Raw genomic sequence first — 25,871 nt, forward strand, 5'->3', positions numbered from 1 at the left:
AAAGTTGCTTTTATTTTATTATTTTTATATATTCTTTTAATTTATTTTTAAATTTTACAACTAAACAAATTTTTTGTGAATAAATACAGAACCCTGTCTTTAGCTGTTGTGAATAAATACAGAACATCTCCAAAACTGATAATACTAACTCCAATCTTCAAGTAACTTAATTTTCTGCATCATTCTTATTTACAAGTTCCATCACATGTTGGATCAATAATGTCATATTCAAATAAGAAGAGCCTCCTTCAACAGCCCTCTTCGCCATTTTTCCAACTTGCCTAGCTCTTTCTCTTCTCTCTTCACCTTCCCCATCTCCTTCATCCATCAACTTCTTCACAGCCTTCTCAATATCCTCCCTCTTCACCATCACACCAAGCTTCTCTTCATCTCCCCAGTTCACACACACTTCAACTCCAACCCTCACACCAATTCTCAACACTTGTACTATTAACTTCTCATTGTAGAATTGTTCAGCAAACATCGGCCAGCAGATCATCGGCACACCAGCAGAGACACCTTCCAGTGTTGAGTTCCAGCCGCAGTGAGTCAAGAACCCACCAATTGCTGGGTGAGATAATATCAGGACCTGTGGTGCCCATCCACGAACAACCAGCCCTCTTCCTTGAACCCTTTCTTCAAATTTCTCTTCCACTAGCCATTTGTTTAGTTCTATTGAACAATCTCCTTCTCTCACAACCCAGATGAAAGGATGGTCCGATGCTTCAAGGCCTAAGCCAAGCTCTATCAGTTGCTGGGTTAAAAATTGACACAAGCTGCCGAAGCAAACGTATAAAACTGAGCTTTGCTTCTTAGAATCAAGCCATTTCAGGGACTCATGATGATGCTCGTAACTTGAGGTTCCATTTGTGCTGCACAGAGAAAGTGGTCCGATGCACCAAATCTTCTTAACTACTTTTCTGTATCCTTCAACATAAGCTGGCTCCAATTCTTCAAAAGTATTCACCACCACTCCTTCTGCTGAGAGCTCAGCTTCCTTAAACTTTTCCAGTAACGGTTTCAAATCTTGTCTTATTTCTGGTAACTGTGCTTTAGTGAATTCAATCTTATCAGGGATGTCAGGAACTGAGAAAGATTCTGAATCAGAGGTGACACTTTCAAGAACCTTGTAGTGAGACTGAGAAATGGAGTGAGAACAAAAGAGAGTGAAGCAAGAAACGCCATGGAAGATAATTCTAGGAATCTTGAACCTAAGTGAAAGATCATAAGTCCATGGAAGACATAAATCTGAAACAATGCAACTGGGTTTGGATTCTACATCTAGCTCTTGCAGCCATTTTTCTAATGGGAATTGTAGCATATTGCCTGCTTTAAAGAAATTTGGGACCAAATCTGGAGAAGGGAGTGAATCTCTATTCTCACATCCTTCAGGGAGACCAGCTTCTTTGCATGGAAATGGGACAGAAAGAAATTGGATTTTGAGGTTAAAATTTTTGGCATAATCAATAATTTTATTGTATCTCACTGCATTAAGGGGTGTGATGAGAATTGTAACAGTAAGGCCACGGTGAGCAAGAAGCTTGGCCATCTCTGTGAAGGGGATGAGATGGCTCTGAGACATCATAGGAAGAAGAAGGAAATGAAGCTGATGATTTTGGGAGGCCATGGCTAATTTTGAAGATCTTGCTGCAGATTGATAGTAATGATAGAAGAGCTTGTAGCTACTGATGGGAAAATGAAGTTTGAGGCTCCCAATATATGAAATGTTAATTTTATCTTTCACTCTGAACTATGGTCCAAATTTGAGTTTTAGCCGATAAAATTCAGTTAGGTAGTAAGGCTTGGTTGCTGCCCCAAGCAGTGATGTAATCAAATCAAACCTTATCCCAGCTGAAGCATAGAGATTTTTTTGTTTTCTAGCATTTGAACTCTTGTTGGCCTCCTATTGTCAACAGTCTATTTATAGATGTACCGTATAGGGAAATCATACAGTAAATTTTGGATTACCAACACTTCAAATCAATTAAAATAAAATATTAACAACGAATGAGTTTTGAAATGAGTCATTCATCGCTATCATTTTTTCAGATCAAATCAAAATTTTAATTTTTATAAATTAAATATATTAATTTTTATAAATTAAGTAAATATTTGTTGGGAACATTTTATTCTAATGAATCGATGCATGATAATATATATAATTATATTAAAAAATAAAGTATTAATAGTTAAAAAAAAAAGAAAGTAAAATGATAGTTAATGTCATCATATTTTGCATAATCTATTTATAAATATTAAAACTAATAATAATATTTTAATTCCAACACCAATGTTTTCGGGTTGAATAATTTTTTTAATATGATAACGAATTTGAAGTTTAAAATTTTTTTTTCAACATTTCAAGAGAAAATTTTAGAGAAAAAGAAAGGTGTAGTGACTAAAGTAATTATATATACAACCTTATTAGCATCTTGTTTTGCAGTTTCTGTTTATAAATATTGAAACTTATTGTAATCTCTTAAATTTTCTAACCTCCAAACCTAAATTTTACAAAGCAGACACTAAGAAAACATGGTTTTGAGGGGTTTGGGCATCGCAGCCAAAACTTTACAAAAGAGATAACATATAAATTATGAAAAAAAAAACAAAAACCTTTTCACGAAAAATATATTTTTTATTTTTATAGTCTTTTGGAATACTTAAAAAATTTAATTAATAAAAAATATTTTTTTAATTAAATAAAAAATAATTTATAAAATAAATTTTAATTTTAAAATTAAAATTAAATAATAAAAAATAAATTATTTTATTAAAAACAAAAAATTTTTTTTGTAAAATAATTTTTATAAAAGATATTTTTCGAATATAAAACAAACGAAGGTTTAATATATATAAATTTGGATAATTTCATATAAAAAATTATATGAATTTTATATTAAGTATTTTAGTCCATATAAACTAGATTTATCTAAAATTTTTTATAAATTATTATTAAAATTATTATTTAATCTTATATTATTAATAATTCACTCGTTATTCTCTTAATTTTTAAAAATATATAAAATATTACGTTTTAAAAAGTTAATTAATTATTTTTTCATTAATTTTAACCGTTAAATATTATAAAAAACTTTAAAATATTTTAATATAAAAAAATTAATTGATAAAATTTTTATAAAAATAAGCGATTAATCAATAAATTTTTTTAAATTATAAAATTTAAATATAAAATATTTAACGGTTAAAATTAATTATTAGTTGATTAAATTATAAAAATTAAATATAAAATATTTAATAATTAAAATTAATAATAAATATAATTAGTAAATTGTTTAAGATATTAATAATATTTTAATATATTTTTTAAAAAATTAATGAATAATTTTTTATAATATAAAAATTAAATAATAAATTTTTTAAAAGTTTAAGCCAAGGAGTTGTCTCTAACCACGCAATTCATACGTGTATTAAGACATTGTTTGGAATCATCTATATGCATTTCCTCGCTGTTTTATTAAAGTAAGAGTGACAGAAAATAGTTCTTTAAATTATAAAATAATAGCTGAAAATATGTCTAATTAATAATAATTGAACTCAATTGGGATTCCTTTTTGTTTTTGTAGTGAGAAGCAATTTTGTCCTTGGAAAAATTAATAATTTACACAACCCTGTTGTTCCGTTGTTTTTCCAAATTATTGTTATTATCTTCAAATTAATCAATAATAAATTGAGCATTTCTAAATAAAAAACATTGTCCACAGCTCCATTATCCACGTGTAAACATTGGCAAAAAAATTGAGTCACATTATTAAAAAATTTACTAATAAAAATTAAACTCTTATGAATGATATTATTTATTAGAGGGGAGAGTTATTCAATTTATATCAAGAAAATTAGTTGAATTTATGCAAAAAATTATGGTTCAAACCATGGCTGGACCAAAATCTGGTCGACCAAAACCAATCGTATAGTTTCTAAACTGAAACTTTTTACTGAGGGATAATTACAAACTTTCCTTTTTTTCAACTAGCAAAATCAGTCTATTATATTAATTTTAGGCCTCGAAATCGCTCGGTGAGTCCTGCCATAGGAAGAGACTCAACATTTCACTTACGGAAACGAAAAGAGTGTTCAAGAGGCCGCAATCCATCTCCATCACCCTCTGAAGGCTTACTTCATCAGGTGCATCTACAGCTTGATATCACCAGAAATAGAAGAGTTCTCGGCTCCCAGTCAACGGTTTAGGTCCTCTTACTACCGCCTTTGCCTTTGCAGCAGAATCTATGTCAGCTGGATTTCCATCATCACTGGCAGCTGGATTACCCCTTGGCTTGAGCTAGTTACGAACTTTTTCTTTTTTTAATTCGCAAAATGGGTCTATTATATTAAAATTTTAAATTATTTTATTGTAGAAATTAAATAAATAACGTGTTTAGAATGAACAAAATATAAATATAATTTTAAAATACAAATTATTTATTTCTTCAATTTGACTGGTTAATTTTGAATGAAAAAAAAAACTGATTTCAAGTTGAAAATTAAAAATTTTGAAATTTACATTGATATCAAATCAAATTAAACCCATTCAATTGCTGCTTGATCAATTTAATTTTTTATTCTGAAAATAGAAAAAAATTTATTTGTTTAAAAATTTAATTTTTTACTTTCTTCTTTTTTTTGTCCACCCCCAAATAATAAACTTGCAGTGCAGGCAATGAGCCTTTTGTCTATTTCTTCACTTTCTGTTCATTCTTGTGTTCGTTCGAGTCAACACTGAAAGAAGAGCCCATAAGATCCTAAAGCCCAGCCCAACATTAATAGTTCTTAGAAAAATGGGTCTAGAGAGACCACCACATAATAAATAGATATATTAATTGCTTGTACATAACTCTAATAATAAATATTTAATTTTGAATTATAAAACTCGTTTCTATATAAAAAAATTATTATGATAAACATTTAAATTTATATTAATTACACAAATTTTTATGTAAAAGTTATTTAAAATTAAAAAATATATTAAATTAATATAAAAAATTTATAAATAATAATTAAATTAATTATAAATATTCATCTAATAGGATAAACAATATTTGTATTCACAAAAATATACTTTAAATTATATTTTAATTATTATATATATTGTATAATAAATTAATAACTTTATTTTATTAAAAAACATATTGATATATATATATATATATATATATATATATATATATTTAATCATTTTATATATCAATAATGATAATTAAATATAATTTATTAAACAATTAATATACATCAACTAAAATCAATTAGTAGTTACATAGTATAGAAATCTTTCGTACTTATGGAAAAATCAATTTCAAATTACAAATTAAAAAAAAAATTGTAAAGCAAATTTTTATCTTTATTTTTTATTTTTTTAGAAGAAAAAAATACAATCTTTACTTTTAATATAAATTTATCTATTTTAATTTGATAATATGTGTATTTAATTAAATTTAAGAGATTTTATATTTTATTCTTTAATTTTTAATTAAAAAAATATAAATTTATATGATCGAATGTGGAGTTACACATAACTAAATTCATTTAATGAATGCATATTTTTTTAAGGTGGCACTATACGGTAATCATCGTTACTCTTGCCACACATCACACAAATATAAATTCTTTAAATTTAAAATTTTAATAATTAAATTAGATTTTGATGGATTTTAATTTTCGTTGGTAAAATTGTCGATATTATTAATTGATAAAATCCATCTATAAAGTTAGATTTTATAGTGAACTTTAATGGATGGTAAGTAATAAAGACAAAAATATTTAATTTTTAACCAACAAAACAAAGTTAAAATGCATTTTTTAAATTCAAGTTAGACTGTTGAATAAATAAATAAATAATTAATAATATAATTAAAACACGAGAATAATGGATCACATTTTTATATGATCTATAAAGTGTATCAAATGATTGATTTTTTAAAAATTTATTTTTAATTGCGACATACACTTATATATTATAAAATTAAGAAATATTTTAATATTATTTCAAGTTTTTTCTTTAAAAAAATGATAGATATTATAAAACAGAGTAATTTATAATAAAGTTTCAAGAGCATAATTTTTTCTTATTTTTGTTTTTTTCTTAAATATAAAAAATCGTATTTAAGCATAAAGCAATAATAGACTTCAAAAAAAATACAATATGGGCCCAAAATTTAAAAATACCAAATTAAAGGGTTTTAAGGCCCAAAAAATAAAAGAGCTTAAGATACATCCGGAATCCTAAAACTCGAAGAACTCAAACTCCAATATTGACTCAGCATGCAACTTTGCATAGCGCCGCTTACATCCATCGCCGATAACCTTGATGGAAAATGAGCTCCACCCAAAAAATTCAAAATAGACTGAACAACAGTGGAGATAAATTTGATCCGTAGGCAATTAAAGATGAGGGAGATAATTAAAACAGTATCAAACCATCCATGAGAAACACATGGAATTGATACATGAGAAACACATGGAATTGTCAGACCAAAAGAGGACTGCAGAATTAAATTCTAACAAAAAAATATGAATATTTTCTACGATCAATTTCTAACACCCAATATGGTTCGAATAAAAAATATGAATATTTAAATTATTATTTTTTAAAATAAAAACATTGAATAAATACTATTAATATTTAATATTCTGTTTAGATACATCAACACATGAGATGATGAAAAAATAATTAAAGAATTCATTTGTATCACAACAACATGTTTTTTTCTTTTTGTCATAATCACAACAACATGTTTACTTCAATCTCCACACTGTTTAAAAAATTTATTAATACAGTTGAAATATTTTTTTTAAAAAAAATATAAATATATATCCACTCATTATTATGGAAAATAATGAATTTTATTTTTAATATATAAATAGTAGTATGTTAATAAGCAATTTACTATTTTTTTTCTCAAGACATATAATTTAGCAAATAAAAAGAGAAAATAAGCATATGGAAAAACAATGTTTTATTTTTCACTCGTTATTTTCTATTTTTGTTTTGATGTGGGGAACTGTCCAAATGGAATGTATAAATTCACACTTTCCTTTCTTGTTTTCTTGTTAGTATTTTCCTCCCACTTGCCTCTTATATCCAAACAAGAAAAATGGATTTCCATTTTATTTTTTCTTATTTTTAATATATTCAAATAGAAAATAAAATTGAAATAAAATTTTAATAAAAGTTGATATTTCAAGTGAACAATGTTATGTTAATTGAACCGATTCATGAACTTTTTTATATTTTATTTATTAAAATTTTAAAATATTACTTTAAATTATAAAAAATTTTAATTGCGTTAATTAATATATTTTAAAAAAATATTTCTAATAATAATTTTGATAGTAATATCAAATACACAGTATCCCCGAGCCTGACCCGGTTTCCAAAGCAGTGGCTTCTTCCGTTGATCTGCAATTTGTGGTTCAAAGACTTGGCTGGGGGTCAACAAAGGCGTGCTTTATACGCACCGTATGGGCCTTCAGATATGAAAATGAAATGAAAAGAAACCATCACCAAATTGTCACGCCGCAGTCTCTACTCTCTAGTCTGCCAACTGCACTGCAGCCTGACAGGGACATCCTCATTCCTCTCCCATTATTTTTTAATTATAATAAAATAACATATTTTTAGAATATACTTTTTTTTTTCTCATCGCAGTCGGATTTTTATTTTTTTAAAGGAAAAAACAAATATAAAAACTTATTGGCTTATTTTTCTAAAAAATATAAAAAAACTTATGAGATTTGATCGTTTTTCATTTTAAATTTATAATTTAATTTATATTAATATATTATTTCATATATTATAATACTAGTAAATAATGATAATTATGAATACTATCAGATAATTATTAATATAAAAAAATGAAATATTATTTTGATATAAATTAAAAAATAATAAAATTATATAATATTTTTTTAATACTTTTTAAAAAATATTAAAAAATCAATTAATAATTATATTTTATTTATAATATTAATATAAATGGTCACTATTTACTAAAAGTGTAGTATTATAAATATTATTTTAATATAAATTAATTCATATATTTTAAAGTGGAAATGTAATATTATGAATATTATTTTAATATAAATTAAATATGTATTATGGAGTGGAAATGAAGAAATTTTTTTTGTATTTTTTAATTTTTTTAAGAAAAAATATACATTTTAATTTTATAAATTGCTCGTTAATCTAATTTGAATATTTGATTTAAAGAAAATATAAATAGATTTTACCAAAAAAAAAAAGAGAAATATAAATAGAAACTAATGGAAGACTTCATCTGATTATGCAGCTCATTGTTTAATATTCATTTTCTTTACAAGAGCATCTTAATCCGATTTTGAAGCTTCTCTTTACTTAATCACCACCTCTCTCTCTCTCTCTCTCTCTCTCTCTCGTCCTTTCTGTCGTGTTATTTCCGCGTCACAGTCCACTCCTTCGTCTTCTCTCCCTCCCTCTTGTGTCTCTTTCTCAGTCAATGCATAAAAGAAAGAACCACTGCCATCACCACCACCTCGATCTCTCTCTCTAAAGGAAACTATCTCTTAAACTTCAACAACTAAAAAATGCTGCTGCTCTGGCGGTTCTTGATCCTGGCAGCTAGTCTCCTGACTATGTCGGTGGTTTCCTGTGCTACTTTTCTCCCTCTCCACAGGGCATTTCCTTTGAACCACACACTCGAACTCGACCAGCTCAGGGCTCGGGATAGAGTCAGGCATGCACGCCTCTTGCAGGACGTTGTTGGCGGTGTCGTCGACTTCTCAGTCCGAGGCTCTCCTGATCCTTATCTCATCGGGTAATTTTCTCTTCTTCTTTGACAATTTGCATTTATGAGTTTGTTTACAAAGGAAAATTTAGTCCCAACTTTTTTTCGTGGTTAATTTTTATCTACATGTATCATAAAATGTAATTTCATGAAATTTTACAGATGGGTTTATTTAGAATTCGTAAATTTGGTTGAAGCTTAGCATTCATCGAATATGAATTTTCCATTTCTAAATGTAAATGTGATCTTTGCACTTAGTCAAATGAGCAAGTAAAGTAGAAAAAAAGGAAACGAGATTTTTGTGCATGTTGGTTTTAGAAGCAAATATGGATTCTTTGCTTATTTTTACAGTGTCCTTGTAACAAAAATGGAGCCTAGAGTTGATCGAGTTTGGTATAATCAAATTTACTGTTTGCTCTTTATAATCTGAAATTGATTGGTTTTAATGTGATTTATATTCTACGGTTAAATTGTTTGGCACTAATTTAGTTTTTGTTCTTCTTTCTTTGGCTGCATTTCCAATCAGGATCGATGGATCTTCAACGCCCTTGTAATATATCCCTCTTGGTTCTCTTCATTTTCTGTGCTGATTCACTCTTTAAGATGAGATTGATTTCTTGTGTGTTTTTGTAACTTAATTATAGGCATTAACTACATTCTTGAAATCTTGGTTTCTTTGTTCTGTTTAGACTCTATTTTACAAAAGTGAAGCTGGGCTCTCCTCCTAGAGAATTCAATGTGCAGATTGATACAGGAAGCGATGTCTTATGGGTTACCTGCAGTTCCTGCAGCAATTGTCCCCAATCCAGTGGCCTTGGAGTAAATCCTGTTTCTTGCCCTAGTTGTTAGCTGCTGTGCCTAATGAGTTTTTTTAAGACTGAGAGACTAAAGTTCAATTTCATGCTTTTATACTGTTCTTTTTTTCTTTTTTTCAGGTTCAGCTTAATTACTTTGATACTGCCAGCTCATCAACCGCTGGGTTAGTCCCATGTTCGCACCCTATTTGTACTTCAGAAATGCAAACCGCAGCAACTGAATGCTCTCCTCAGAGTACTCTGTGCAGTTACTCGTTCCAATATGGAGATGGAAGTGGGACAACGGGTTTTTATGTTTCTGATACCTTTTATTTTGATGCTGTTTTAGGCGAGTCCTTGATTTCCAACTCTTCAGCTGTCATTGTCTTTGGGTAAGCTCATCTAATTCATACAGGAACTGAAGATGCAAAGGTGAATGGAATTTACTAGAATTATCACAGCAAATAAAAGATATAGGTGGAAGAGTTAGAAATGAAGCTAATTATATAAACATTCACTTTATTTTTTCAATAAGGTATGTCATGTGGAGTTGACTTGGATAGCTTGATGATTAGTTTCTGCAATGGAACTTGTAATGTGATCAGTTAATCATTGGTATCATTACCAATTTCACTAATACAATGACCCTTACTGTAAACGCTCCTTTACTGATGATATGCCTTGTGCTCAAATGATTATAATTATGTTGTGTAGCAACATTATTGTTAGTGGTCTATTTGACAATATAAGAAAGGTCTGCTGGCTGCTAGTGCGTGACAAATGAATCACACTATTTCTTCTGCTTTTCACCTAAAGTGTCACTTGCATTTGGCTTCATTTTTGTTTTATTACTTGAAGCTTATTGTTTTATGTGGTGATGCTGGAAACAGATGCAGCACTTTCCAGTCTGGGGACTTGGCTAAGACTGATAAAGCAATTGATGGAATACTTGGATTTGGCCAAGGTGATCTCTCTGTCATTTCACAATTGTCATCTCACGGAGTAACACCCAGAGTATTCTCTCATTGCTTGAAAGGAGAGGGCAATGGTGGTGGCATATTAGTACTTGGTGAGATTTTGGAGCCAGGCATAGTTTATAGTCCCCTTGTGCCATCACAGTATGTCATTTTCCTCTGGAACTTTTCCTCAGAGCCTTCTTTTGTGCAGCACTCTTTGCTTTCAAAAATGTGACCTTATGTTTACCACATGTATTCTTATAGTTCAGTTTCTGTTGGAAAATATGAATATTGGATTTCCAGTAAGTTTGATCACTTCCTCAAAATTTTCAGGCCTCATTATAATTTAAATCTTCAGAGCATTGCTGTCAATGGACAACTGTTATCAATCGATCCAGCTGCTTTTGTCACATCAAGTAACCGAGGAACTATTGTTGACTCTGGAACAACTTTGGCATACCTTGTGCAGGAGGCATATGATCCTTTCGTCAGTGCTGTAAGTAATTTCCTGTTAATGTGCTTACAAGTTATAGGACAAATGGAACTGGATCAACATTTCCCTTATGAACAAAATGTTTTAGGTGACAACAATCAGTGTTGCTTGATGAATTTAGAGAAAGGAACCTATTTTGGTATCTTTCTGAAAAAGCTGGATCTAATGTGACTAAGTTTCTGTCAACTGGAATCTGATGGATTAATTGCATGTTTTTTGATTCCATCCTAAATGTACACTTGCTAAGTTGAGAATAAGAAATTTTACTTTTTAAATAGGCTTGTTTATTTAATTTTTTTTTTTTCTGTGAGACTTATTTGGCTTTAAACTGGTGAGAGGATAGCTAGTGAGGCTCTCATCTGAGTTTCGATTTTTTGGTTCAAGCATTCACCTTGCAAGGGAAAGTCAATTTTGATTCTTTGAGTTTGAGAGAGAGAGAGAGAGAGAGAGAGAGAGAGAGAGAGCTTGCAAGCCTTCATCACAGATAGTCTTCAAAATCTGGTTGCTATCTGATTAATAATTATATAATTTGTGGCAAGTACTTTTGTTTTGCTGTGAATGTGAATTTGATTTGCTTGTGCTTGTGCAGGTAACTGCAATGGTCCAACCATATGCGACTCCCACTATATATAGAGGAGATCAGTGTTATCGAGTCTCCAACAGGTTCATTCTTCTATTTTATGTTTCAAATAAATTTTTCATACTTATGCTGACATAAAATGTGTTGTGGGTCTGGGCTTCTCCCAACTCTGTTGCCTTGAGAACCAAGTAGAAGTTACCTCTGTTTTCTTGTGCAGTATTTCTGAGGTTTTTCCTCCAGTCAGTTTAAACTTTGCCGGGGGTGCATCGATGCTGTTAAAGCCAGAAGACTACCTTATACGTGTTGGTTATGTAAGTTGATCTACCTTTAGGCTTTTAATTATTCATTTCCCTCTAACCATTTGAATTAAGCATGTTTTTAAGGATTGTTATGGCAGTGCAATTGCATAAATGATAATAGATCTCAACCCTGTTGTAGCCAGACGAAGCTCCATTATGGTGCATCGGTTTTCAGAAGGTTCAAGGAGGAGGGTTAACAATTTTAGGAGGTTAGATACTAGACCTGACCTTTCTGTTAGAGAAGTGTACTAAACATATCGTCAGTCATATTTTACCGTCATTGCATAATGTGTGCCACATCTCTTGCCTTCTCTTTCTCCTTTCTCCTGGATTGTCAGTGTTCTTGGGGAGCTTCCTTTTTCTTTTTCTTTTTCTTTTTTTTGGTGATTCAATTTTTCCATGGGATTGCAAGGACTGACCACTTCGAATGTATGAGATATTTTGAGTTTTGTTTGATACAAAACTTCTGATCACCTCTATAATTGAATCATATGTGTTACCTGAAATAAGTTACATGAGGAGGCTCATCTACTTGCAGTTTTTATCTGAAAGCAAAAAGAATAAAGACTTCAAATACCTTTATTCATACACCATACCCTCTGAAACTTGAGTTTAATGAACTTCTGTTTCTTTGGCTTGCAGATCTTATTCTAAAGGATAAAATTTTTGTATATGATCTGGCTCATCAGCGGATTGGATGGGCGAACTATGACTGTGAGTTTGATATATATTTTCTTCACCCTTGCTCTGGTGCATATTCTTTTGCCATCTCATCCATCATGTTCCACTGATACTGTATTATTTTCTCTCAGGCTCATTATCTGTGAATGTCTCTGTAACTTCTAGCAAGGATTTCATCAATGCAGGACAGATGAGTGTGAGCGGCTCATCAAGCGACATGCTCTTCAAGCTGTTTCCTCTAAGCATTATTGCTCTCCTAATGCACATATTAGCTTTGATGAATCTTCAAAATTTTGTAATTTAAATCACAGGTTGAAGGTTCAATTCTTTGTCCTCATCGGAATCAGCTTAGCTTTCTTTTATTTATAGTGGGCAGCAAGGCATGTCCTTTACTATAGTGGTAGCTGTTATATACTTCCTCATCATTTCTTATTGCTGGTGACTCGGGCAGCTTCCATTCTTCAAATGGGGAAATTCAGCAATTTTCTTGTAACGGATCATCTCCAGTGCTGCCGGAATTGTAAATTATCTAGGCATGGTCAGGTAATGTATCAGAAGCTATTCACAGATTCTCATCAAGTAAACAAATCTTCTGGTTAGGCAACTTTTGGGATAGGTAGAGATAGAAATAGTGAACATTTTTTATTAATATTCTGCTTTATATCCCAAACTTTGTTAAGTGCCCATTTCTGTGAACTTTTTAGTTCACTCAGGATTATAAATCCATGTTCTCCGAATATGAAAGGCTTGGGTACGTGAAAGGATACCCCACTATACTGCTTTTAGCTTTGAGATGAGTAAACATCCACTAATTCTGTGTCAGTAGCGAATGATCAATACAACAAATATGAAGTGGTCTGACTCCGTACATTACAACTTCAGATGGAAAAGTACACAAAAAATTTCTCTGATAAATAAGGCATACCAATAACATGTTTTAATTGATTAGAACATGTTATGTTTTGATGGATTAGATATATATACTAGGGTAAAATTTCTCTGATAAATAAGTAGCTTAATAATTAAATGCATCATAAAAATCTCTTATTTTAGGTATTTACTTAAAAATTTAAATTAGTTTGTATCATTAAAACAAAGTTGAAAATTGAGATAAGATACTTCTGTTTTCATTTAAGAGCCTAAACGGGGTTAGTTGATCTGATCAATATAAAAATTAATTAAATTGAATTAATAATAATTTACTTTTAAATAATAAGTTATTTGAATTTTGAATCAAAATTAATTTTTTTAAAAAATTAACCTGCAACGATCTTTTACTAGCTAGATTAATAGGCATTGTGTTCAACAAAATAAAATTTAGATATTAAAATTGAATTATCAAAACTAACATTAAATTGGATTGAAATTAATTGATTTGATTTTAAATTAAAAATCAAATTTAATTTTTAAAAATTTATTGTGTAATTTTAACTAAAATTAAAATTAAAAATAAATATTTAAATTATTGATTTATAATTTTTTAACTTTGAATTTGAACCAAAATCATGGAGTTTGACAAAAATCCGATCCGTAATTAGTGGCAGATAGGAGATATTCAACAAAATAAACATTATCATCAAATAATCCAATGGCATCTCTTAAAACTTCATACTCTTTTGAATGCTTAATGTATAATTCCAAAAGCAAAACATCCATTTTAATTTTTCATAACTTACACTATGCATTACCATATCTATTAATAAAACATTTCTATTTTAAACATTCAAAATAAACGATTTCTAAATTTATTAATAAGAACACCATATGCATTCTGAGTAAACTTACTTTAATTATTAGTAATTTATAAATATATTTATAATATTTGTATAATTTCAAAATTTTAAGAACAATATATCTTAAATTTGTTAAACAATTGAAATTATCATTTTAAAAATAAAATATAAAACATTTTGTGCATTTGCACGGACATTTAGCTAATATTAAGTAGAACCAAAACTATTGGTAAATAAAACGACATGGCCTTGTATAGTTAATAAAATCTTCAATTTGTACGTTCAATCAATTAAAAGTTAGAATAATATATTTACAAATGAAATTTAAGCATGTTTTTTAATATATTTTTTTTATTTTAAATAATATATCAATTTTAAATTACATAAATGTATGCAAAGTCATGTAAGAATTTTCCATGGCCACAAAAAATGCCTATAAAACTGTAAGACTTATGGTCATCTTTGAAGCAGTCTTGTAGCCTTGTATAAAGGCATGCATTCAACAAACTAAACATTACTAATCTGTTGTATAATTTTTAAGTAATTGAACAACTGATTTCAAAAAGAAAAATAATTAAACAACTAATTAATAATATAATAATTTTCAATAATATCAAAGTAATAAAAATATAATAGAATTAATTTAAATTAAGACAAAATTATTAAACTTATAATTTGTGATAATTTTCTTAATTATAAAATTTTTTATTAATGTCAAAGTAGTTTTACGGAATGAAAATATTAGGTATTTGAGTAAATTACCTTAATTATTAAATATTTGTAATATTTAAGAAACAATATATTTAAAATTACTAAACAATTAAAATGATGTTTTAAAAATAAAAGGTAAAATATTTGGGTATTTTAGGTAGTACACATAAAATCATACACGTGGCCATAATAAGCGGCGGATACATTGGTTGAGCTCTGGCTACAAAAGAGGACATAAAAACTGTAGTGCATCTTTGAAGCAGTATTGTAGGCTTGTATGAAGGAATTGGGTCCATCTATCACACGTGTGCAATTCTTTTTCTTTTATTTTGTTATCTATTTACCTGCTCAACCGGTTTCAAAGGGAAAGGAATATTAGCTTATTAGGTGTGAATTTGATGCTTTTTGTGCCTTAGCCATGTTCAGTATAAATATTATCACAATAATTTAAGTGGGCCTCCCCTTAATATTGGTGCTGAGATTATAGCCGAGATTTTCATATCCCCAATTGGATAATGGCTCTTCTCTTTTTCACTCCTTGGTTCACTCTACAATTTCATCTAAATCACGGATTTGTTTCATATTTTTGTAAATTTATTGTTGAGATAATTTATTTTAAATAAATTGACAAAAGTATTAAAATTATTTTATACTTATCAATAATAAAATTTTAATATAATAATTATTATAAATTATTTTTAATATTATATAATATTTTCAAAAAATATTTTTGTACCGAAATTTCAATGGCAATTAATTTTTTTTTTCAGTTTATTTAATTTAATTTGATTAAACTAAATTATACAATTAACGTAATTTTCTTCTCAAATAAAAGTATAATTAATATAAATTTAATTTTTATATATAAATAAATTTAATAATTTTTAAATTAAATATTTAACACTGATTAAAATAGTAATTCATGTTAATATAAAACTAAATTTATAAGAGTAATTTATAATATAGTTTCTGAAATTTAATAAAAATTTATATTATTTTAAAAAAATACTTTAATTGTAAAATTTCATTCTATTAATAAAATAAATTTTTTATTAAAATTTACTGTTAAATTATAATAGTTTAGTTATTTAAACTGTACTTTTTATAACAAGTTTATTTTTTTAATTTCATAATTATAATGATTTAATTTTTTAATTTTAATATTTATAATAATTTAATATTTTAATTTAAGTTGACTTTTTTAATTTATAATTAATTAAAGATAAATTTAATAAAATAACTATATTATTAATAATATAATATTTAAGAATTAAATTATTTAATTATAAAAAAACAAAAATTAAATTATAAATTTTACTAAATTCGTTGGACGGTATCATAAATTGCTAAATTTATAATAATGGTCACTTGTTTAATTTATATAATATATTGTGTATTTATAGTCACGGAAACTGCGAAATTAAATAATAATAACAAGTAACAGAAAAAGGCAGGAGAAACGGAGAGTAGAAGGTAACTCTCGTTTATTTTTTTATTATTATTATTTATAAATGGGAGGTGCAAAAACGGTCTACAAAGGCGCGTGGTAAAATCAGTAGGCTGACACGCATCTGAGTAGCAAACCGGCTCCAATACCCTTCATCCATGCAAAATCTCCACACGAAACAGGCACGCCACATCCCACACCATCCCTCACTCTCTCTATCTCTCTCTACCTCCAACACTCTCATATCACATCCCTCTCTATCTGTAATCTCCCGGAAAGAACAAATTTCCTCTCGTTCCACTTCCTCTTTCTCCTCTGATTTAATCACGCATTAATAATCCTCTCTCCTATCCCACCCTTTTATATTCATAAGTAACAAACAAACAACAATAAATCCTAACAGAAACGCAATTCTCTCTTCTCTCTCTCTATCTCTATCTCGCGCTCTCTGCATTCACTCTGCTTTATTATTTTTTTTTCCTTTTCTGGTTTCTGTTAACTGCATTTGTTGAATCCCACACAATAATGGCGGTTCCTTCGACGGTATCGGCGACGGCTCCGGCGTCGCTGTACGTTGGGGACCTCCACCCTGACGTTACTGACGGTCAGCTCTTTGAGGCATTCTCCGAGTTTAAGAGCCTCGCATCTGTTCGCGTTTGTAGAGACTCGTCCACTGGAAGGTCTCTCTGTTATGGTTACGTCAACTTTATCTCTCCACAGGATGGTAATATATTTATATTTACCTCTATATTCGTTACTATAAATCTCGCTGTGTAATTTTTTTTGTCATTTGCTTAAGGAGTAATGCTGATTGATTTGTGGCTTTGGTTGTTGTTATTTTCGTGGATTTCTTTTTTACTCTCTATTCTGGAATTTTTTGTTCGATTCACTGTAGAAGAACTGGAATATATGCAGTCAGATTGGCTTGAATTTAGTGCTTTTTTTTTTGCGCTTAAATTTTCGAAATGTATCGAAACAAATGCAATTTGAGATTTTCGATCGTATTAGATTTTCTTTTTCTCCTATTGAATCCTATTTTTCGTATTTTAATTTTGAAATTTTTTTTAGTTTGTCTGTTTTGAAGATATTTGAAGAGAAACCGAGTAACAAACTATTTTTATCATTTGAGTAATGAACTCTTTATTATTTTTTAAAAATTTGCTTCTAATTTGTATCCTGTACATACTCTGTTTGGCTGCTTGAAATTGCAGAAAAAGTGAAAAAAATCATACTACACTGAACTTTATTTGATAATTTGGCTGAATTGAATATTCCACATTACACGTTGCCTAAGCATTTTTTTGTCTATGTTTCAATTGATGTGGCTTGTTTACTCAAACTATAGAACTGAGATACATCACCATTTTATTTATTTTGATTTATGGGCCTTCGTTACTGTGTGTTATGTGTGGATCTGGTTCATGCAAAATAAAAATTAGTACAGCAAATTTTTGCAATTTGAAGATTTTATATAGACAGGATCTAGCAAAAAACCTTTCGTGTGAATTTTGTGTTTATTGGTTACAGTGGATTCTATTGGCTCACTTTTTATTCATGCTCTTTCTTGTCTGGATAGGTTATCAATTTTGGAGGAAAAAGGGTATTAAGTTATAATATGCTACGTAGCATGAGGCATTGTAGTGAAGTTTCTGACAATCATGGCGTAGAGTAGAAAGTTACATATATAGTTTTGATTGTTCATCCTTTTCTCTTATATTTTGTTAAAAAGTTCCAAAATTATTCATGGTTATTCTTTCATTAATATTTTCTTTCTCTGATTGGAGTAGCTATCCAGGCTATTGAGATGAAGAATCACACTGCCTTGCATGGAAAAATGATGAGGGTGATGTGGTCACACCGTGATCCTGATGCAAGAAAAAGTGGAATAGGAAATGTGTATGTTAAGGTATCTTGGATTAAGCATCCACTCATTGTCTTCTTTTTCTAATGTGATTTTGAATCTGAATATAATATTTTGTCTTCTGTGACAGAATTTGAGTGAGTCAGTTGATAATGTGGGGCTCCAGTATTTATTTGGTAAATTTGGGTCTATTATATCTTGCAAAGTTGCCACGTTTGAGGATGGGAAGAGTAAAGGCTATGGCTTTGTTCAGTTTGACACGGAGGATTCTGCAAATTCTGCTATTGAGAAGCTAAATGGCTCCATTGTTGGTGATAAGCAAATGTAAGTGCTGTTGTTCTCTCTGTGCCAGGTCCTATAGTTTTTTTTCCTCTTAAGTTAGTAGTGACTTGAATTCATGGTTCAGATATGTTGGGAAGTTTGTTAAAAAGAGTGATCGAATTTTGCCAAGCGCTGATGTTAAATATACAAATTTATATGTGAAAAACTTGGATCTTGACATCTCGGAAGAGGTTCTGCTGGAGAAGTTTGCTGAATTTGGGAAAATAGTTAGCCTGGTGATTGCAAAGGATGAAAATGGAGCCTCAAGAGGATTTGGCTTTGTCAATTTTGATAACCCTGATGATGCCAGATTAGCCATGGAAAGAATGAATGGAACAGAGCTTGGTATGTTATGCCCTTGAGACCCTGATTGAAATACATTAAAAAGCTTATTTATTTTTTTAATTGGATTAAAGGCTCTCTCTCTATCTGTATTTTAAGCCCTCTTATGTTTCTCTGCATCTCCATTGAGCAGGTTCAAAGGTTCTTTATGTGGGAAGGGCACAGAAGAAAGCAGAGCGTGAACAAATTTTGCGGCGTCAGTTTGAAGAGAAACGCAAGGAGCAGATCTTGAAATACAAGGTAAGACTCTAGCCATATCTGCTTGATTTATTTGTTCTGTAACATAGGAAAGTTACAGTTCAAACGTGTTCTAGAAACTATGCCAGGTTCAGATGTCTATGTGGCTAAAACGTAATCAAATACCTATTATGATACAACTACAATAGCTATAACTAATAATCTTGGGAAGTGATATGATGTTGTTAGTGACTGAGATGAGTACTATTCAAGACACTTAACAATGTGCAGAGCTAAAGGAGAAGGATTTAACTGTATATTGATTATGATTGGATATATCATAAGCCAGGAAATGACTTTCTGAGTAAAGTATCAATTTTGAAAAAAAAAATAAATCTGCTATCCAATGTATGTACTTGTGTTCAATCAAACAATAAAGATCTCAAACCTGGTATTCCAGAATCCAGATCCCTCCTAGCTCCTAAGTATTCTCTAACCTGTGCATTGCAGATTTCTCCTAACCAGTCAAAGGCCGTTTTCTGAATAATAGTAAGACAAAATATAGAAGTCATAATGCTGATAACAAATGGTGTCCCTATGCCTGTGCATCAAATTTTTACTTTTATTTTCCATGGATAAGCATTAAATATGCTTCAATTGTAGGGATCCAATGTATATGTAAAAAACATCGATGATGATGTCACTGATGAAGATCTAAAAGAACACTTCAGCCAATGTGGCACAATTACATCTGCAAAACTTATGAGAGATGATAAAGGAAGAAGCAAGGGGTTTGGATTTGTATGCTTCTCCAACCCCGAGGAGGCCAATAAAGCTGTGAATACCTTTCACGGTAAGTTGAGAAGCTTTTATAAATTGTGAAAAACAAAACCTTGGATATATATTGTGGTAAAATCTGCATTTGTGCTTACTATCTTACTAAAGCAAATTCCAACATAGGTATCTGGAGGTTCATGTTGGTGTCTAATCATTAGCATAAATCTTTTGTTAAGTTTTGTTACCACTGGGGCCATGGACAGCCAGAATTGCAGAACTCCTGTTCTTTGAATGGTTTAATTAGATCACAAACACATCCTCAGTTGTTGGAATAATGAGGGATATCATGTGCCAATCACTTTACCTGATTAATTTCTTTGTTGCAATGTGCATTAAATATATATGATGATAAGAGTTGAGTTGTGAGCTCAAAGGGACCATGCAGGTGCAATATTCAGTTAGATAATCTTCCTAAATTATTTTGTATGTCCTTGGACATTGTTCAGGTAGATTCTTGTGTCCAATGCACGATCTTAAACTAGATGCATGGTATAAATGACTTCTTTCTTTTTCATGTGTGTGGCAATAATGCATGCAAATCAAACTTTGGAATTGAGGTTAGCACATCAAAGTTCCTGCTGTCAAGTGCGACTCAGCAAATTTAGCAAGCAGTCAAATGTTTATTTTATTTAACCTCCTGTACTGAGGTTTGGAACCAGCGGAAACTTATTGATGCAATGATGAATAAAAATATATAGACATGAATTTTGCTGAATTATAAAATCATATTTCGCATAGCACTGTGACTAGTGATTTTGCAGTGTTATCTAGTGTGCTTTGAATTATGTGCGTCTCCTTTTGGAGTTGCCTAATGTATCTCTTGCTTGGGTATTCAATAGGTTACATGTTTCACCGCAAGCCATTATATGTGGCTATAGCTCAAAGAAAGGAGGACAGACAAGCACAATTGCAGCTGCAGTATGCTCACCAGATGGCTGGATTAGCTGGACCTTCTACAGCTGTTATTCCTGGTGGATATCCTCCCCTTTACTACACAGCTCCTTCTGGTGTTGTTTCACAAGTATCTCCAAGGCCTGGGCTGATGTACCAGCCTTTGGGTATGAGACCAGGATGGAGGGCTAATGGCTTTGCACCCCCAGCCAGACCAAACTTTCAACCATCACAACTTCCAGCAGTAAGTACTTGTGCTCTTCTAACCTGTACCACTCAGTGAAGACTTGTTTTATCTAGTAGAAAAGCCGCATGCTGCTTTTAGTTTTCCTTTTCATTATCACTTGTTTCTGCTGCACCATAAGTTTTTCATTGTTGTAAAAGTGCATTCTATGGTCACCACTAGTGGGCTTACTGGGGGCTCCTCAATATTTTCTACAGATGTCTAATACTCAAAGACAACACAAGCAGAATAGAGGACGGACAAATGGCCATGTTTTCCCACAGGCCCACTCTGTCTCGTATACTCAACAGTCCACTCAGTCACTATCTTCATCAAAAGATCCAAGCAACCAGGTTTTACATGCTTCCCTTTTCTTTTTATACGTTTGGGTTCTTTATGCTTGATAATATATCTTTGTGCCCTGCTTTGTTTAACTCAAGGAATTTAATTTTGTATCTGTAATTGTTGATGCATGTATATATATAATTTATGCTTGACAGAACTTCTAGGACAACGAGGTGAGATGATGAAGCAAATAATTGTGGCTTTTAATTATTATAACGAAGACCATTTCATGTACTCTTGTTGTATATTGAGTAAATATGAAACATAAATTCAATGGTTTTAGTCATTTGACCACACAAACTTGTTATGTGTGAAATACATGAATATGCATGTAAATTAAAGAAAAAGGACAGGTAATATATATGCGTGTGCAGTGTCTGCTATGAATTCTGATCTGTGTTGAGTCTTTTATCTGCAGCGGGCTGGACAGGCCAAGTATATATCAAATAGTCGTACACGTGACGCGGGCAAAGGATCTGGAGTCTCATCTGCTGTTCCTACTTCCCTCAGCCCTGTTTCTCAAGGATCGGAGATGCTGAGTAGCATGCTTGCTGCTGCTTCCCCTGAGGAGCAAAAACAGATTCTAGGGGAGCGGCTTTACCCTCTCGTTAAGAAACACAAGGTATACTTGTACAACAATGAATTATAAGTACTTATATCTTTGTAATTAGTTGTAAGTTCCAAGATTTCTTGTGGTTCACTCAAGGAACTTATTTTTCAATACATTTCTTTATTTTCTGAATTTGTTAACAAAATATAGATGATCGTCATGATTTTGATACCAACCCAAAATTAAATGCACTTGTATCCTTTACGTGCAGCCTGATCTTGTTGCAAAGATTACGGGAATGCTTCTGGAGATGGACAACTCAGAACTGCTACTATTGTTGGAGTCGCCAGAGTCGCTTGCCTCAAAGGTAGAGGAAGCTGTGCAGGTGCTGAAGATCTCTAAAACAAAAGTATCTGGTCAAGACACTCTTCATCCAAGTTACCTGTCTGCCGAGGTTGCAGTCAATTGAATAGCGGCCGGGACAAAGTCTAGAGGTTATGGTTTGGCTTGGCTCCTCGAGAGCAAAATTTTTGATACTTGACATAATTGAATCTTCTATTTTCTGCACCTTTAAGTTTTCCAGCGCAGGATTTTTCTTTTCATTTTCATTAACTGTTACATTCTGACTTTATTGAGATCAATTGGTAAGAGGTGGGTAGACTCTCTTATTGTATTAGCATTAGCAAGAAATGGGATTTTATTTTGGAACTAATTGCTTTTTTTTTTTTTTTTGGCTTCGCATGATTTTCTGATTGCATCTTGAAGTTGATCTAGTTATAGAAAGTGAAGCAGTGATAGAAAGAAATTTGTGAATTGTGGTTGTTTATCTAAATAAGAATATATATGAAATTGGCCTAGCTCGTTTGTTAGAGATCCTTTAAATTGGGTAGTAATATGATTGCTGGCTTTGCAATCGCTTTTTCTGCTAGTCGTTCGTTTATGGTCAGTGATACTGTGCTAATTCTCATATACTGAAATTAAGTTCCACCTTGAAAAAGAAATAATTAGGGTTGTGTTCTTGTATGTTTTCAAAATGGAGAACTGAAAAATAAGTTTTCAAGTTTTAACATTTATTTAAGATATGAAAAATTGTTTTAAGATGTTTTTCCTATTTTTCTGTATAATAAAAAATTTTGGTTTCTAATTTTTATAGAGGAAAACAATCTCTCTTTTATAACAGAAAAAAAATATTTTTATACATAAAATTGAATAATTATTATTAAGTATTAAATAAATTTTTTAATTACGTAAGTTCTCATAATTTTTAATATTGTAAATTTGAAAATAATTTTTTTTATTATTGATAGATACACTTTTTTTTCTTATTTTTTACTAAAAAATGGAAAGCAAAAAATAAAAAACTGTTTTCTATAAAAACATATTCTTACTGTATACGGTTATTTTTCAAGTGTGTGAAGAATGCGGTACAATGTCTTTGATTGCATAGGATGAACTATCAGCAACCCCATTATAATTCAATAACATCATAATTGAGCCTTGAGTATGATAGATTCCCAATTCTTTTGCTCCAGCTCCAAAGGTGAGAGCGGATCACAATCCTGATATCTTCTATGTTTCTCAACTTATAGATGGTGATCGACACTCCTAGATTCTTTGGGTGCTTAAAGAAAATTTCCACCTAGAAGAGATTAACAACATTTTAGCTATTCCTCTCAAAATTTTCAAAGGAGAAAACAGATTGGTTTGGCATTATTATAGTGGGGGCAGGCATACAGTTAAATTCGACCATCACATTGCTCGGAATTTATGCCATGGGACTGAAAGTAGAAGGATGTTTGCAGGTTCTACCTCTTAATCTTCCGTGGAATAGTTTTGGATAAGTATTTGGAAAATTCAACTGCCTTCGAAGCTCTCTTTCTTTGGTCCTGCTTTTGTGGGGAGCTTGAATCTATTAAGCATATTCTATTTGCATGTCCCCGTGCTGCTTCTATTTTGATGGAACTCACCTTTTAGGGTAAAGATCTACTCTGTTACATGGAAATGATATCCAAGATTGCTGGTCTGAACTAATCGGCCGTCTCCAAGACCATGAAGATGGTGATTATTTCATCTAGCTTGTGGTTTTTGTCTTATGGGAAATTTGGAAGCATAGGAATGACCTGGTTTTCAAAAATATTCTTCACTTTGAATCAAATACTGTTGTAGCGGCTTCATCTCACTGTGATCATGTTGATGACTTCCCGCAGTCAACTTGTCCCGATAATCTGATCTTCGCCAGAAATTTGGAGAGCTCCCCCTCCAAATGTTCTCGAACTTAACTTTGACACTACCATAGATAAAAAGAAGAACAAGGGGAGTGTTGCTATTATTGTAAGGGATCACAATGGTCGACCCATAGACTAGTTTTGCAAACTCATTGAAGATCTATCTGTTTCTCTTCTCATGGAATGGTTGGCTCATAGATAGGCTATTTTATTGGCTAGAATCAAGAATTTTAACTCATAGAGAGGCTATCTTATTGGCTAGAATCAAGAATTTTAACTCCATAAAGTGGAAGGGGATTCTGCAGTTCCTGGCGGTTCTAATTTTTCTAATTAAATCTCTAACAAGTTGTATATAATAAGTTATAAATATATTTTTATAAATAGCGTCTAATATAATTTTATATGTATGATATATTTTAATTAATTGGATGTATACACTTAATTGTAAAATAAAATTTTCATTTGGTTATTCGTGATCTAGTTATAAATTTCAAAATTTTGGCGCAAAATAATACTTTTAATTTTGTTAGTCACATTAAAAGAGATGCATAGTGCCTTAAATGAAAAAAAAAAAAAACTTTCTTGTGCTGATTCTCATCCATTATGAAAATATTTGCTTTCTCCGGGAAAAAGAAAAGCATTGGCCGAACTAATCCATTTGGTTCCAAAACTTCTGTTAAACAACTGAAAATTAACTTTTTATAATATTTGCACATTTAATATTTAGATAAATTAAATTCTTCTTTTTAACTTAAATGACCAAATTTGTCTATTTATGGTGTGCACTTAATTAGTAACAATTTAATAAAAAATAGAAGTCTTTTAATTACTTTTTAATAATATTTAAAAATATCAAAAATAAATTTCATTCTCAATAAATTCCTAAAAAAATTATAATTTGTTTTCAGTTTCGCAATAAGAAAAATAATTTATAACCTAAAAAGTATATTACCTGTAAAAGGAGTATTTTGTTAATACAACCTGTTAATCTAAAAAAATGAGTGTTAATGCATATTATTGTTGATTATTATCTTTAAACTAATTAAAACAGCTTAAATTATATTTATTTTAATATTTTTATAACTAAAAATATTATATAATTTTAATGGTCATTCATTCATCCTTCAATTTTAATTTTTTACAATAAATTATTAAGCTTTTAAATGTATTTAACAAAAACCCTCCTAACCTACAATAAGTGATTTTCAATTTTAATCTATTACAATATCACTTTTTCTTATAATAATAACAACAACATCCGCCAATTTAAAAAAAAAAATCATTTTGAAGTTCGGCTATACCTATAATAAAATTAAAAGGTTGTGGAATAAAATTAAAAATTTTCACTATAATCATAATTAAATACAAAATTTTAGATTTTTAAATTTAATTAAGTAAATAATTTTAAAAATAATTATAATTACTATAAGAGTAAATTACATTTTAATCATTGAGTTATATCATAATTAACGAATTGATTCATATATTTTTAAAATTAAATATTTAAATTTTTATATTTTCATTCCGTTTAAATGTATAATTTTTCATCTATTTCTCATTATAAATTCAAAAATAAATAACTAGTCAAATCTAATAAAAAATATTTTTTTATACAATACTTTTATTGTGCC

At 30.1% G+C, this 25,871-nt stretch overlaps 3 protein-coding genes across 7 annotated transcripts; 2 read left to right on the forward strand and 1 right to left on the reverse strand.

Annotated features, from left to right (window-relative positions):
* Positions 1-1,738, reverse strand: LOC110620607 (UDP-glycosyltransferase 73C3). Its single transcript, XM_021764408.2, has one exon. It carries the CDS (start codon positions 1,625-1,627, stop codon positions 167-169), a length of 1,461 nt encoding a protein of 486 aa, XP_021620100.1. The 5' UTR covers positions 1,628-1,738; the 3' UTR covers positions 1-166.
* Positions 1,739-8,335: 6,597 nt separating this feature from the next.
* LOC110621212 (aspartic proteinase 36) lies at positions 8,336-13,399 on the forward strand. Of its 5 annotated transcripts, none has more exons than XR_002488933.2 (11): positions 8,336-8,804; positions 9,301-9,324; positions 9,464-9,593; positions 9,710-9,960; positions 10,459-10,686; positions 10,858-11,020; positions 11,607-11,680; positions 11,815-11,908; positions 11,995-12,105; positions 12,539-12,610; positions 12,709-13,015. XR_002488933.2 is itself a non-coding variant. In XM_021765392.2 (11 exons), exons 1-11 carry the CDS (start codon positions 8,575-8,577, stop codon positions 12,879-12,881), a joined length of 1,509 nt encoding a protein of 502 aa, XP_021621084.1. In that variant the 5' UTR covers positions 8,338-8,574; the 3' UTR covers positions 12,882-13,399. The 5 variants fall into 5 exon arrangements, 3 of the variants coding, with proteins under 3 accessions (XP_043815097.1, XP_021621086.1, XP_021621084.1); XR_002488934.2 differs by having other exon boundaries at positions 12,040-12,105; positions 12,709-12,721; XM_021765392.2 differs by having other exon boundaries at positions 8,338-8,804; positions 12,036-12,105; positions 12,709-13,399.
* Positions 13,400-16,637: 3,238 nt separating this feature from the next.
* LOC110621211 (polyadenylate-binding protein 7) lies at positions 16,638-22,727 on the forward strand. Its single transcript, XM_021765391.2, has 10 exons — positions 16,638-17,192; positions 18,256-18,374; positions 18,460-18,653; positions 18,736-18,995; positions 19,126-19,232; positions 19,833-20,022; positions 20,846-21,141; positions 21,339-21,473; positions 21,884-22,087; positions 22,287-22,727. The coding sequence occupies exons 1-10, from the start codon at positions 16,994-16,996 to the stop codon at positions 22,482-22,484; spliced, it is 1,902 nt and encodes a 633-aa protein (XP_021621083.1). The 5' UTR covers positions 16,638-16,993; the 3' UTR covers positions 22,485-22,727.
* Positions 22,728-25,871: the final 3,144 nt, after the last annotated feature.

Source organism: Manihot esculenta, chromosome 8, assembly GCF_001659605.2.
Source record: "Manihot esculenta cultivar AM560-2 chromosome 8, M.esculenta_v8, whole genome shotgun sequence".
NCBI classification, from domain to species: domain Eukaryota; kingdom Viridiplantae; phylum Streptophyta; class Magnoliopsida; order Malpighiales; family Euphorbiaceae; genus Manihot; species Manihot esculenta.